General features: G+C 33.1%; 1 protein-coding gene across 1 annotated transcript; it reads left to right on the forward strand.

The window, feature by feature from the left end:
- The first annotated feature begins 316 nt into the window (after window positions 1–316).
- On the forward strand, window positions 317–11467 carry LOC107960056 (ABC transporter G family member 31). The gene is made up of 24 exons (XM_016896260.2): window positions 317–694; window positions 904–1024; window positions 1141–1229; window positions 1313–1400; window positions 1739–1901; window positions 3403–3479; window positions 3951–4095; window positions 4417–4718; window positions 4808–5089; window positions 5353–5669; window positions 5749–5909; window positions 6024–6127; window positions 6214–6370; window positions 6473–6535; window positions 6648–6775; window positions 6893–7225; window positions 7327–7617; window positions 7724–7807; window positions 9240–9373; window positions 9457–9684; window positions 9860–10031; window positions 10110–10197; window positions 10534–10700; window positions 11069–11467. The coding sequence occupies exons 1-24, from the start codon at window positions 357–359 to the stop codon at window positions 11333–11335; spliced, it is 4299 nt and encodes a 1432-aa protein (XP_016751749.2). The 5' UTR covers window positions 317–356; the 3' UTR covers window positions 11336–11467.
- Window positions 11468–16672: the final 5205 nt, after the last annotated feature.

Below are 16672 nucleotides of genomic sequence, written 5' to 3' on the forward strand. Positions count from 1 at the left end.
AAAACATGAAAAAGAAGAGAAAAAAAAACGGTATTATTTGCAGTTGCAGCGGTTAATTATGTTATGTGATCGTAAGAATAGGGCAAAAGAAATAAACAAAGAAAACAGCGCTTAAAAGTCGCAACGAACTTGCAAGCTTGTATAAGATGAGAAATCTCACTTTTACCCCTATTGATCTTTTGTGTTGACTGAAAAGGGTAGTTTCGGTATTTCATTACATCTTCAAAATTCCCGGGTCAGCTTAGGTGTGTTCTTCCTTTTAGAGCTCTTAACTAACTCGTCTATAAAAAAGCTTAAAAACTTCACCACTTTCTGTATTTTAAAAAAAAAAAAAAAACAATTAGAGATTAAGTAGGATGCAATCGAATGCTTTTGAGCTCGACGTAGAGGCGGGCAATGAGGAGTCATTTCATAGACCGTCGAACGCAGAGGTGGTTGAGCAAGATGAGGAAGATCTTATATGGGAAGCGATCGCTCGGTTGCCTTCGGTGAAAAGAGGACGCTTCGCGATTTTGAGAAGGACTCCATCGGAGATTGAACATAGTGTAGGAGGCGGAGAAACTGGAAGTACGGAGACGATTGATGTGACGAAGCTAGATCGAGCTAGAAGGGAACTAGTTGTAAAGAAAGCATTGGCTAGTGATGATCAAGATAATTATAAGCTTCTCTCTGCTATTAAAGATCGCCTTGATAGGTAATTCGTTTTCGTTGCGGTTTTAATTAATTTGTTGTTATTAAGTAAAAAGTATTCACTTCTTTTTCTTCACAAATCACGAGTTGTAATTTTTGGCCTAGGGTGCAGAATAAAAGAAAACTTGTTCTTGAATAGAAAACAAGGTAGAGTTGATGGGCATTAAATTTGGATATACGTAATTAGATGTAAATGAGAATAAAATTTTGCAGAGTTGGAATGGAGGTGCCAAAGGTTGAAGTAAGGTTCCAGAACTTAAACATCAATGCCAATGCAGAAATTGGGTTAAGAGCTTTACCTACTTTAATCAACGTTGCTCGTGACTTCTTTGAGGTTCGGTAACTTTTACGTATCTTTCTTTTCTTTCGTATTTTTGTAGGTGAAATCTGTGATTCATTTCTGGTATTCTTTTATATTCTATTAATAACCGCAATTATGTTGTTTGACAGTACGTCTTAATGGGTTTGAGGATTTTACGTCCTAATAAATTCCAGTTACATATCTTGAAAGATATCAGTGGTATCATTAAACCAGGAAGGTAATGTAAATATTTACGGTTCACATGAGGGCGCAAATTTAAATGATCTTGTAATTTTCCCATTACTTTGCTGCTTGTTTTAGGATGACGTTGCTTTTAGGACCACCAGGATCGGGCAAATCCACCTTGCTTTTAGCTCTTGCTGGGAAACTTGATCGCAAATCCTTGAATGTAAGTCATGCTTGCTTGCCATCAACTTTTGGGGAAATCACACGATATAACTCATTTGCATACCTGTTCCCGTCATTTTCACGAATCACTTCGTGTCACCTTTCAAGTTGCTTTTCTCTCCATGTGATTCGTGAACAACACCTGGTGAAAGGACGTAAGTATAATGCCACTGGTCAAAAGCAATTGCATGTATTAATTTGGGTCTGCTTGACTGTGTAGCCCAACCTTTTTTATGTATGAAATTATAAATCAAAGGCTGTTGGAACGTGAAGTAGCTCTTAACTCTTAAGCTCTAGTCAATACAAAAAAAAAAAATGGTTGTATTTTACGCTGTGCAGGTGAGTGGTGATATTACATACAACGGCACAAAGCTTGATGAGTTCTATGTTAGAAGAACTTCAGCATACATTGGCCAAACAGATAATCACATTCCAGAGCTAACTGTTAGAGAAACATTTGATTTTGCTGCTAGGTGTCAAGGTGCAAGTGAGGGCATGGCAGGTTTGTTTACTTCCAATATCACCAAATATTAGTCACTTAAATTTCACTTTAACTCACACTTTTAATATTAGGTTTTGCTTAAAAACAGTCGAAAAAATATTTTTGTACAAAATTAATTCAAATACTATGATATATTAATTTGGTAACAGGCAATCGGTATCATGAAGTTTAGTACATTAGTTAATATAATAAAATTGAACAATGTCTAAGTAAATCTTAAGAGAATAACTCCCGAAACATTCTATTTATATTGGGTACCCAACGTGCACTCACTCAATTAAAATTAGTTTAATGATGTAAAAAGTTTTCAAAGTTTTTTAAAAAAAAATTGTAATTGAGTCTCTCTTTTTTTTTACTCAATTGGGTAGTTGAACTATCGAAATGCATCAAAAAAACCTTTTGATCATTAACTTTAGTAGTTGACCATTAAAGTTAATTGCCTCTAACTTTTTTCAGTTAAAACCACCACATGTCATAACCATTATAAAAAAATATAAAAATCAATAAAATTATAAAAATTATTAACTTTTAATACAAAATTTAAAAATTTATTAAAATAGAAAAAGAATTATAAAAACCGTAAAATATATATAATCTTAAACTTTTATAAAAATTATAAAAAATTATAAAATGCATCAAAAAGACCCTTTAACCATTAACTTTAACCATTGGTCGTTAAAGTTAATGATCCCTAGTTTTTTTCAGTTAAAGCCATCACATGTCGCAACACAACGTGACATGTGGTGACAAATGATAAAAATAAAAACCAATAAAAGTTATAAAAAAATTATAAAATACTTCTTTTGATAACACATGGGGGCTTTAATTGAAAAAAATTAAAGACAATAAACTTTAACGATCAACTATTAAAGTCAACAGTCAAATAACTTTTTTTTTATACATTTTGGTAATTCAAAAACTTAATTGAGTGGAAAAAAAACATGCTGCTTATTTTCTTTTTTAGAAAAAAATTTGACCCTTTTTGCACCCTTAAACCAATCAAAATTACTTTCATTGACACCATTAAAGGAGGACCTCAGTCCCAAAATTTTGGAGAAATTAAAATTGTATTTTAAATTTTTAAAAATTTTAATTATACCTTTAAATTTATTTTTATGAATCTCATTAAGTTTTCTAAAATTTTTAAAAAATTTAATTAAACTCTAAAATATTTGTATATTCTAAAGCTTCTAATTTTTTTTAAAAATCATTAAAATGAGTAGATATTCTCAGATTTTTTAAAATTTTGATTAAACTTAATGCGAATCCAATTCCTACCTCTTCAGCATTGCGGTCTGCAAATACACAACTCTCTTTTATGTCAATTATGACGAAATTGACCTCAGCATATATAGTTTAGCTGGATAATATGAAGTCAATCAGGTCTAAAGATTTACATCATGTTAGTTTAGAAAGATATTAATTTACTTATATTTTTGTATTCAGGATATTTATATTTTTATCTCACCACTTTTCTCTTCTACTTAATTTATATTTATAGGGTGTATGAAAGATTTAACCAAACTAGAAAAGGAAAAGAATATACGTCCAATCCCAGAAATTGATGCTTTCATGAAGGTTAGCTTTAAAATATGCTTAATATTTATTGTTGAGGAAGGTTGACTCCTTTCTTCAAGTGTCATTCGCTCATGGCCCACAAACCCCTTAATAAATTCGTTGTTATCTTAAAAATTCGTTATTATCTTAGGTTGAGTTTTGTCATCTAATTCTATTTAATATCTAAATTGACGATAAAATTCATGAAGCGATAGTGCCTCGGTAGATTGAATCATGCATGACACACAACTATCTAATAAAGGGATCTGAACATCTCACACTTGATAAGGGTTTGAATCCTTGTCCTTATATAGCATTTAAGGGCATGTATGTTATTACTTGATCAATAGTCCGACCTTTTTCGAAAAAAATTTTGAAGTGTTGCCATCTAAAACCAATCGACCTCTCAACATATATTATGAGAGATCGGTGTCTTTGTTTACATTCTTTATTTATTTACTGCATTATTGCTTTTACTTTGATTTTGCACAGGCATCATCCATTGGGGGTAAAAAACATAGCATTTCAACAGATTATGTCTTAAAAGTGCTTGGTCTTGACATATGCTCAGACACTTTCGTTGGAAATGATATGCTTAGGGGTGTCTCCGGTGGCCAAAGGAAAAGAGTTACTACAGGTATCTCTCTTGATACAATTTCGTCATCACTGAATTCTATCTAATAAGATTCTATTTTTGTTTAGTTTAAACTCTTATGACACAATTTTAATTAATTTATGGAAGACATTACTTAAATTATCATTCAATTTTTTTTTATGGAAGACATTACTAAGGATTATCATTCGCTTTTTTTTTTTATTAAGGATATGATGAAAGGTTGTACAAAGGTCAAATATAGGACAACTGCATTTAACCACTTCATCTATAATGGTTTGGATGATGCATTACTATTTTGTTACTTTGCATCAAATTATAATTATTTGCACTGTCCCCATGCAGGAGAGATGATTGTTGGGCCGAGAAAAACTCTTTTTATGGATGAAATATCCACTGGACTTGATAGCTCTACAACGTTCCAAATAGTAAAATGTATGCGAAATTTTGTTCATCTAATGGAAGCAACTGTACTTATGGGTCTGCTACAGCCTGCACCGGAGACATATGAGCTATTTGATGATGTAATGTTGTTATCCGAGGGATATATGGTGTATCAGGGCCCTCGAGGAAAAGTTTTGGAATTCTTTGAGTCATTAGGATTCAAACTGCCACCGCGAAAGGGTGTTGCAGATTTTCTTCAAGAGGTATTCATTTCTTTATAGCTACATATATGGTTGGATCTTTTTTAAGTACTTACCTAGCTAGTTGTTGTTGTCGTCTTCATTGCCATCAGGTGACCTCTAAGAAAGATCAAGCTCAATATTGGGCTGATCCGTCGAAGTCATACGTGTTCATTCCCGTTTCGGAAATGGCCATTGCATTTAAAAATTCCAGATTTGGAAAGTCTCTGGAGTCAACACTTACTGCACCGTATGATAAATCTCAAAGCCATCCTTCAGCTTTGCCCAGAACAAAATATGCTGCATCAAGATGGGAGCTTTTGAATTCTTGCTTTGCGCGAGAAAAACTACTGATGACAAGGCAGAGCTTCCTTTACATTTTCAGGACATTCCAGGTATGCTTTGGGTTGCCACTTCTACGCTTGTTATGTTTACCGATCACCTTTACATCATAATTTGACACTGACATTCTTAACCATCTATGGTTTGATGATATATGAAGTGAGAAACTTTTGTGTATTATGCTTTTTCATTTTTCAGTAATAAACTTCTGTGTATTATACATGACTAAATATTATGACATTTTTTTGTCATTAATTTTTGTTTTGAAGCTTTTCTCATGTATTTCACTTTTGAATTTATGCATTACGTGTTTAAGGTTGCATTTGTGGCTTTTGTCACGAGCACAATTTTTTTAAGAACAAAACTGCATCCGGTAGATGAGATTAATGGCAACCTCTACCTCTCATGCCTTTTCTTCGGGGTGGTCCATATGATGTTTAATGGATTTTCTGAGCTATCCCTTCTCATATTTCGGCTTCCAGTATTTTACAAACAACGAGATAATCTATTTCATCCTGCATGGATATGGTCCGTCGTCAGTTGGAGTATTCGTGTACCTTACTCTGCTATTGAAGCTGTAGTATGGTCTTGTGTTTTATACTACACTGTTGGTTTTGCCCCTTCTGCTGGGAGGTATCTCCTATTTCACACTCTCCCATGATGTTTTTGCTATCAGAAATTTCTTCTCATTATTTCTAGTTTTTGGATTCAGATTTTTCCGCTTCACGTTCGCCCAATTTGTATTACACCAAATGGCAGTTAGTCTATTTCGAATGTTGGCTTCCCTTGCTCGAGATTTGGTCGTTGCAAATACCTTTGGGTCTGCTTCACTTTTACTTGTATTTTTGTTGGGTGGATTTGTTATACCTAAAGGTATGTTGTCTAATATATTTTATTTAGGAATTAAAGATAAAATATTTTTGTTGCTGATTCTTCAAAAAGAAATACATATATATATTGTTGATTGATTTACTCTTCTTCTTTTAGACCAAATTAAGCCATGGTGGGTTTGGGCTTCATGGCTGTCACCATTACAGTATGCGCAAAGAGCAGTTTCCATTAATGAATTCACAGCTACAAGGTGGAAAAAGGTGCAATAATCAACATGCTTTCTTCAAATTTCTGTTTATTAGTAATGATTAATATGATAACGTGTAATTGTTGAGACATGTTTCAGATATCTGCTATTGGAAACAATACAATTGGATACAATGTGCTTCATCAACATGGTTTACCTTCTGCTAAATATTGGTATTGGCTTGGAGTTGGTGTGTTAATAGGTTATGCAGTGATTTTCAACATCATCGTGACACTGGCCCTAGCCTGCCTGAATCGTGGGTTATCCTTTAACTTATTAAAATCATTCACAACTTCCTTTCTCTAAACTTCATCACGTATCCAAAGATTCTCTTATATAGTTTTTCTATTCACGACAGCTTTAAGTAAAGGCAAGGCAATTGTACCTGAAGAGACAGAAGAAAATTCTGTTAGGAAGGATGGTTAGTCATATTTGATATATGCAGCATCAACTTATTTTTCATATATACGGCTCGTATGCCTGTTTTAAAGGATTGTGGTAATTCCTTCACAAATTTCAAAATATCTCTGCAGTTGAAAGCGAAAAGTTGACATCAGATTCTTCATCTGCTCAGGGCAGCAGTAAGAAGGGAATGATTCTTCCATTTGAACCATTAGCAATGACTTTTCATAATGTCAATTACTTTGTGGATATGCCTGTGGTATGATTCTTTAGTGTGTGTTTTTTTTTTTTTTGTTTTTTTGCAGTTATGTATATATTTTACTGATGTGAAGCCTCATTTTTCAATTTCCCTCTTTCCTTTTGTCAAATATCTTAGGAAATGAAAGCACAAGGCATACCTGAAACGAGATTACAGCTCCTCTCAAATGTTAGTGGAGTATTCACTCCAGGTGTTCTTACTGCCTTAGTCGGGTCCAGCGGAGCGGGAAAGACTACATTGATGGACGTGCTTTCCGGAAGGAAAACCGGTGGATACATTGAAGGGGATATTAAGATATCAGGATACCCAAAGGTACAGGAAACATTTGCCAGAATTTCAGGATATGTTGAGCAAAATGATATACATTCTCCTCAAGTCACAGTTGAGGAGTCTCTCTGGTTTTCCTCCAGTCTTCGTCTTCCCAAAGAAATTAGCAAAGACCAGAAAATTGTGAGCTGCATAATCCTTTCAGCAATTTATATTTGTTTTGTACTTTGTCTAGTTTCACTTCACTGCATTTCTCATATTCGTTTTTGCACACTTACCTACAGGAGTTTGTTGAAGAAGTGATGCGTTTGGTAGAGCTTGATACACTAAGGAATGCTATAGTTGGTTTACCAGGTAGCAGTGGCTTATCGACAGAACAAAGAAAACGTTTAACTATTGCGGTGGAGCTTGTTGCAAATCCTTCCATTATATTCATGGATGAGCCTACATCTGGACTTGATGCACGGGCTGCAGCAATTGTGATGAGAACTGTTCGTAACACTGTTGACACTGGAAGAACTGTGGTGTGCACTATTCATCAACCCAGTATTGACATTTTTGAAGCATTCGACGAGGTTTATCCGAGTATAATGTTTTAAATGCCATTGCGATAGCTAGGTTAAGAAGCTTAAATAATACTTTGATTTTCATCTAAGTTTGCCTATAAATTTTCATATCTAGCTGCTGCTTTTGAAACGAGGAGGTCGGGTTATATATGGAGGGAAACTTGGAGTGCGCTCGCAGATTTTGATTGACTATTTCCAGGTGACTTACACTCTCACTGTTACTATCATTGTGTTGAAGAGAAAAACATAACTAAGTAAGAATGATACGCTGATTACTCACTTTCATATTTACAAGAATACATTGAAGATCAGTCTTTAGCGAAATGCTATAGATATGTCACGAGGTGCATTGCTGTTAAGATAAATTTGAAATTTTTATTCCGCTTCATTCCAGAATCCAAACTATCTAAAAACTATGAAGCACGTACGCACTGGAGAACCCCTCATACCAATTTCGTATTAGTGTCTGAGATAGACATGTTAGAATATGTACCGAACATGTCAGGACACACCAAAAAAAAAAATTGAACATAATCTGCTACGGTCAAGACACGTGTATACATAGGATTTTGGAGGTTGAAAGTGGCTGAAAACATCAAAAGTGGTAGAAATTTTTTGTTTAAAATCTTGGTCTACGCTTTATTATTAAGATTTCCTAAAATCCACTTTTATTGGTTGATAGGGATATGATGAGGGTATTTTTTAAATTCATTCTGACACCGTTAATGGTGGTCGACAATGACAAAGTTATTTTTTAAATTTTTAGGTAGAAAAAGATGGGTTGAAGAGAATAGATGAAAAGAGAGGAAAGAAAAAGGAAAACAAAACAAAAACTTCTTAATTTTACCATTTAAAGCTTCTTTTTTTTTTTTGGTAGGTTTGAAAGATGAAAAATTGAAAAATTAGAAAATTAGAATGATAGAAAAAACGAAATGATGAAAATAAAAGAAAATGAAAATGAAAAAAAAAATCTAATCTTACCCTTTAAGACTTTATTTGAAAGAGTGAAAAGAAAATTAGAAGATAATAAATTGAAAAAGTAGAAAAATATAATTATAGAAAATACTATTTCTCTTTGCATAATCATGTTTGGTAAGGAAGATTGAAAAATTAGATCTATTCATTAGTTGGTCCAGAGAATAATGAAAAGAAAATAAAATGAAATTTTTGAAAAATGAAATTTTTGAAAAATGAATAATTTTTAATTAATATACATCTTTCACTCATTTTCTCTCCTACCATTTCAATTTGGAAATGTCCATGTTCTCTCAAATTTTTAAAGATGTATCGCCATGTCCATATCGTGTCATACTTGTATTGCGTGTCCGTGTTTGTAAGTCATGGTCTAGAATACTTTGAGTAATTAGTATGCAATTTAGGCACAAATGGCAAGCTTTATTGTTGGCATTTTATGTATGCATGGTTTCAGACTATCTGGAGCATTCAAAGAGTAGTTAGCATGCAAGTTTAAGATCAAGCAAACTATAACTACAATGCACTAAGGAAACTATATGCATTCACATTCCTTTAAACTTCTGTTTAGGTATTTACGAGATTTCAACATATTCACAAATTAAAATAATTATCAGAATGGAGATTATTTATATCTTCATATTTCTTTACTCTAATAGAGTATTGATGGCATTCCCTCTATTCCTGATGGATACAACCCAGCAACGTGGATGCTTGAGATTACTAACCCTGTAGCAGAGCAGAGAATTGGTAGAGATTTCGCAGATATATACACAAATTCTGCGGAGTACAGGTAATTATTGTGTTGTCATGTTACTAATCGGTTTAACTTGCTCTCAAGCTGCATAAGTAGACATTTTGATATCCACGTTACAGGGAAGTGGAAGGTGCCATTACGCGTTTGAGTGTTCCTCCTCCTGGTTCACAACCATTAAAATTTTCTTCCATATATTCACAAGACCAACTGTCTCAGTTCCTAATTTGCCTCAAGAAGCAAAACCTTGTGTATTGGAGAAGTCCTCGTTACAACTTGGTGAGACTGGTTTTTACGACGGTGTGCGCATTACTATTAGGCTCCGTTTATTGGGATGTTGGTAACAAAAGGCAAGTAACGTTGGTTACTTTATGTTTTGTGCTGAAGTCCAAATACTCGAAAATGGCTTAAACAAAATCATTGTTCATTTGACCTCTAATTTTCGTCATGCATGTCTATGATGTCATTTTCTGCCATTGTTCTACAAACCTACTAAATCATTTGGTGTGCATATTGTTTGTACAGGGATACAACTAAAGGTTTGTTTATGGTTATGGGTGCCCTTTATTCCGCATGCTTATTTCTTGGGATCAATAATGCTTCCTCAGTACAACCAATTGTATCTATTGAGAGAACAGTGTTCTATAGAGAGAAAGCAGCAGGATTGTACGCTCCAACTTCTTATGCTGCAGCCCAGGTAATTAGTTTTAGTATGCAGTTTATTTTGTCCTAAACAATTAAGTACTAACACACGCTTCGGTTGTTTTTGGAATAGGGCCTTGTGGAGCTTCCATACATTGTTGCTCAAACAATTTTGTTTGGGGTCATCACATATTTCATGATTAATTTTGAAAGGACAGCTAGTAAGATTCCTTATTCCACTTTAACAACGCCATTTTATGTAATAGAGTGATGGTTGCCCTGCTATTTCTTTAAATTAAGTCGTCTTTTATTTATTTTTGTTTCAATTTACCTACCCCCAAATGAACCAACTTCCAGGGACTCTAGCCTGCTAGAGAATGAATGTGACTGTCTTTCATATGTAATTAGAAACAAACATGACTTTCTTTTGATTAAAATATATGTATTTCATGAACCCAGTATCTGATTGTAGTCGGTACTAATTACTAGAAATATATGTGACCCAATTGTCTACAATAAATGCAACTTCGCTTATAAGAATCTCTCTTATTATGCAGGTAAATTTTTCCTTTATCTTATCATCATGTTCCTTACCTTCACCTATTTCACCTTTTATGGTTTGATGGCCGTTGGTCTCACACCTTCTCAACATATGGCAGCTGTCGTCTCTTCTGCCTTTTACTCTTTCTGGAATCTCCTCTCTGGTTTTCTTGTCCCAAAGCCAGTAAGTAGTACAGAGCTCTCTGCATATTCTACTGTTGATCTCATATTTCTAACATTCTCATTTCTAGGTATTTTGGGTACAAGTTGCTAATTTGTTCTATAAAGTTAGTGGAGCATTAGGGCTTTTATTTTTATAAAACATGTGGCGATACTCCACAAAAGTACTTGTATCTAGGGAAATGTTAAGGAAACCACTACTCAAACCTTTGATTTGGGTCTATGGTTAAATAATCCCTGCTGTTTTTTTTTTTTAAACTTTTGCTCTTTCTATAAGAGATCAATTGATTTATGTAAATTATTGATAGAGAGTTGGTATTTAGGAAGTGTGGTTCCCAATCATGGAATGAACCATTTTGATTTGGAGTGCAGAGAATTCCAGGATGGTGGATCTGGTTCTACTACATTTGTCCAGTTGCATGGACTTTAAAGGGTATTATCAGCTCTCAGCTTGGCGATGTCGAAACCATGATTGTTGAACCGACATTTAAAGGCACCGTGAAAGAGTATGTATCAACAGTCTTTGGCATTGATTCCGATGTAACAGGACTCGCGGTGGCTGTACTAATCGGCTTTTGCATCTTATTTTTTGGTGTCTTTACTTTGTCTGTAAAATTTCTCAACTTCCAAAAAAGATAGAAGGATGAATTTGAGAGCTATGGTCTCATTTTGTTGATGGTTTCCTCTTAAGTGGGAAAAACCAAACAAATTCATGAAAAGCTAGTATGTTGCCGACCTTCTTCGATGATATCTACTTAAATTTGGTGGTCATTAAGCTAGCAAATAACTCAATCACTCATTACAACATAGGAAAAAAGAACAAATATTGTGTTTGCTGTTATTGTTGATATAGCAACTATAGTTCTTCTTTTCTTTTTTGATCAATTATAGCAACAAAAGTTGGTTGTGATGGTGAACGTAATAAACATGCTAGCCTTTATTGTATCTTGTCATCTTGATTATTGTCAAAGTCAATTATCAATAATATCTTAAAATTTTTAATAATTTGACTATTCATGTAATGTTTGTATTTTTTATGGTAAACAATATTATTAACAAAACAAAAAGAGTAACCAAGACACAATAAATGAGGGAAATCTAAATCCAAGCCAATATGCCTCCCCACTACACTTGGACCTAAATCCCTCAAAAAATATTAAAAAGAGATACAAAATCGTAATGAAAATAATTAAGTAAAAAAGGAGGAGAGTTCCAAATAACATTATGAGCATATAATAGTGAGCGGCCTTATTTGCATTACAACATGTCCAAGGATAAAGCTTGAAAATACTTTCAAAACTAAAGTCTTGAAATAAAAGACTAAATTCTAACACTAACGGCAACGAGAACACAAAGCATCGATGGCTACTTTGCAATTAAACTCAACCATTATATTGTCAAAAAACAAAGAGAGACTTAATCTACAGGGGGCCTCTTGAATGGTCTTAGTTTCAACAAGAATTGGTTCCAATGTAGCATTCAGCATAATAGCTTGCCTTTTAATAAACTGACTCTGGTCTCCGCGAACAATAGCTACCAAGACAATTGCGTTCCATTCCAATAAGATAGAACTGTCCATATTACATTTAAAACAGCTAGATGGAGATCTCATCTAATACAATAGATGAGGAGACTACCCAAATGATGCACCTTCTACACATTAGAAAACCATATTCGCCTCTTGCCAATCTTGAAAAAACTTATCTACAAAATAAACAATTTGGGAAGGTTGAGTCACCACTTTCTTCCAACAAAATAGGTTCTAATAGAATCATATACTCCAAGAAATAACAAGAAGACGTTCTACAAGAGTGGAATTTGAAAGATGTAACATGTAATGCATAAAATCAATAAACAAAGTATGAGCAAAAATCATTCCAACATTGTTTTAAATAGCTACAACAATTTAACAATGCATGATAACATGCGCCAAACTCTCAATGTCCCCACATCTAACATAACTTGGATCAATGGCACAACCTTTCTCAAGTAATCTAATTTTAGATGGAATAAAATGTTGCAACCCTCACCAAATAAAAGACTTAATTTTTGGTGAAAAAACCACGTTTTAAAGCTAAGACCAAGAACCATCAACACCCAATAATGATATGTTAGTGCTAGCTTGGAGTGCAACACGATATCCTAACTTCACATTGTACCAACCATTTTTAGAAAAATGTCATATAAGTTGGTCTAGTGGCCTAGAATACGAAAGAGGGATACTAAAAATTTTCTTAGCATCTTGAGGTGCTAAGAGACCCTTAATTGTAATGACTCGGTTTCCAACGATGTTGAAAATTGCGATTTTGGAGTCTCACTTGCATAAACTGAGTTTGCAAATATAAAATAAGAATATTTACATTAGAAAAATATATTAGAGTGTTAGCTTGGAGTGCAACACGATATCCTAACTTTACATTGTCCCAACCATCTTTAGAAAAATGCCATATAAGTTGGTCTAGTGGCCTAGAATACGAAAGAGGAATACTAAAAATTTTCTTAGCATCTTAAGGTGCTAAGAAACCCTTAATTGTAATGACTCGGTTTCCAATGATGTTGAAAATTGCTATTTCGGAGTCTCACTTGCATAAACTGAGTTTGTAAATATAAAATAATTATATTTACATTAGAAAATATATTGAAGTTCGGTTAAGTAATTTAGTCGAAAAAATAGTTAATTAAGGATCACAGACTAAATTGTAAAAGTTCAATCTCTATTGAGTTTAGTTAAGAAAATTTTTAAGGACTTATATAGCAATTATCTAAAGAACTAAAATGGTTAATAAACCAATTTTAATTAGTGGATAGTGGACTTTGATGATGATGTCCCTTTAATTTTTGTAATTAGGATTAAAGAAAATAATTTAGATTAATTAAAGTAATAAATCATAATTAACTAAATTAGTCAAGATTAAACCTTAGTATAAATAGCTCAATTTAGTGGAAAGAAAGATGAAAATCAATTTTTCTTCCTCCACCATCAAACAAAAAGAAAAGAAAGAAGAAAAACCTCCATTGCTAAAAGCTCTATTCAACCATTATTTCAAATAAGTCTATTTTTCTTTTATTTTTATGGAAATTGAATCATGATAGCTTAATTTAGCTAGCCTATGTATCAATTTGATCAATTTTTGAAATTTTAGTAAGTTATCATTGTTGAGAAATTGATGAATTAGGCTTGAATTTGATATATATTAAGCTTAGATTATGAAAATGACTAAATTGTAAAGTTTAATAAGCTTGGTTGTTAACTTTTAACATTAGGGATCAAATTGAATAAAGTGAAAATATGTCATAACATTATGCTAGGAATAGAAAGTATAGAGTCCCTAATGAGTTAATGTGAAATCGTATTTTGATCCGATGCTAAATACTAAAAGATATTTTTATCTCAAGTTTAGGCACTAAATTGAATAAAATGAAAAATATGTTTGACCTTATATTTGAATGTGAATTGGATGAATTCTGATATTGTTCCTTTGTTAATTATCAATCGTAGATAAAGACGACACCAGGCCATCAAGAAGGAAAGAAAAAACGAGAGTTGTAACACCCTTAACTTGACCTGATCCAACAGGTCCGAATCTTAGGTATTACTTCACAAACTTAGCAAAATTCCAAAACAGTCAACGATTATTCTTTTCTTAAAACATTTTTCTTATTTTTATATTTAAAGATTCAATATTAAAGAACAAAAGAAAGGTATTTAAAAATAAAATAAAGTAATACATCAAATTAATTAAAAAAATTTATAACACTAATAGTTTGCTAAAGACAGACTCTCAGGATATAATCCTACAATATGCCAAAATCTAAAGATGTCCACTGTATGCATAATATCCCAGATCGCCATTTCTATGGCGTACTCTGACTTGTCTCTCTAGGCGGTCTCATTTATACAGCATAACCTGAAACATAAACAAAGCATTTATAAGTTACATGAGCTTAGTGAATTTGAAACACATTTTACCTTTTAACCTTTCATGCTAAACTCTTCCTCTAGATTATTTAGTTTATCAAATTTGTCTTCAACTCATACTTTTACCTCATCAAGCAAACATACAAGTACTTATGCACCACTTACCATACTTAATGAATCATCCTTAACTTAATTCATTGGCTGACTTCATATCTAACCAAACAACACTACCTCTGCTTCTCTATTTAGACCACTTGCATCGTTTATTCCAAATCATCTGCTCACAAACATTGTTCATTGGCGTATACTTACACGAATAATTCGAGAGTCAAAACATGATGTTATTCAAATATGACAGATACCAATAACTCATATTTTCAATCCTTACATATCACAAATGAAATCAGACCGTTGAACACTTGTATATCTATTATCACTGAGAATACATCCATATTCTAAACTGACAAATGATCACAGTGGATAACCTCCTTAAACACACAGATTCATTCGATTACATCACAGGACTATTCAATCCAAAATAACTCCAGACATAATACAACTTTACCAAAGTCTTATCGATTAGAGAACTTCTCATAATTTATCCAGAACTTAACACATGGGCACCACATAAACTTAACAGAGTATGCTATAAATGCCAAACAGAATACACTACAAAGGTCAAACTAGAATACACCATAAAGGTGACATATATGACATGCCACATAGGCTTAGCAGAAGTACTCCACAAGAACCAATATAATGTGTCACAAAGGCGACATATAGGATACGTCACATAAGCTTAGTAGAAAAATGTCACAATGACCAACAGAATGCGTCACAAAATGCCAAACAAAATTTGCCATAAAGGTCAAATAGAATATGCCACAAAGGCACATATAGGATACACAACATAGGCTTAGCAGAAGTACGCCACAAGGGCCAATAGAATGTGCCTCAAAGGCCAAACAAAATTCACCATAAAGGCATTACTGATAATGCCACAAAGGCCCTATTTGGATGCCACCAAGGCACCACAAGAACTGTCATGTATGCAATATGAATTTGCCTATACTCACATCGTGTGAGGTTTGCCCATCATCGCCCTAGGATATGCAGAAAACCCTAGTAGAAAAATACGGCTAATCCACTCTTTTTCAGAATGTGCCATGACCATGAACTTTCTTTAGAATTGTCATATTGAAATTCGTGTTTACTGTCCCAACGAGCTTCATCAAATGCCACCACAATGTTAAAACCCACATCACATAATCTCATAACACTTTGTTACCTCAATTTCTCCAACATTTTCAATTACGCAACTAATATCTAACATACGTGCACATTCAAGTGGGTTATACTCAATTCTTTAACCAGATCATGCTTCAATACACATTTCACACATATCAATACGTTTATGTATCACAGTATACATTTCAGACACATACGCATAATTGTTTCATAGAATCACACATTCATTTTTTACAATTCATTACATACTTGACTCACAATGTAACAACTCGATTTAGATCCTATTCAGAATGGTGGTTTCGAGACCACGAATCCAAATCAGAAGAATATTTAAAAATTATTTTCAGTGTTTATTCTGTGTGAATTTATATGTGTGAAATTTTCTTACTTTAATTTTATCATTTGAGTGCTGATTTAATTAAAAGGACTTAATCGCGTAAAATGAAATTTAATGATTAAATGTGAAAGATGCCGAATTGATATTGTCTTTACAATATAAAGTACTAATGTTGTAATAAGGCTATTTTTTATATGTTTGGACGGTTTTAGATATGTTATATATGGTTTTCTAATTAAACTTTAAAGGTTAAATATGTAAAATAGTAAATAATATATAATATATCATAACATAATTAAAAGCCATGTGAATGTGTTCATAATTTTGACCGAAAGTAACAAAATAAAGAAAGAAAAGAAAGCTTTAGGTATTCGGCTCTTTGGAAGCTTAATCAATGTATGTAACTAGCTCGGTTTTTGATAATTTCTACGTTTTTGAGATTGTTACTTCGAGTACTACAAAACCCATGCTT

Source organism: Gossypium hirsutum, chromosome A07, assembly GCF_007990345.1.
Source record: "Gossypium hirsutum isolate 1008001.06 chromosome A07, Gossypium_hirsutum_v2.1, whole genome shotgun sequence".
Classification (NCBI taxonomy): Eukaryota; Viridiplantae; Streptophyta; class Magnoliopsida; order Malvales; family Malvaceae; genus Gossypium; species Gossypium hirsutum.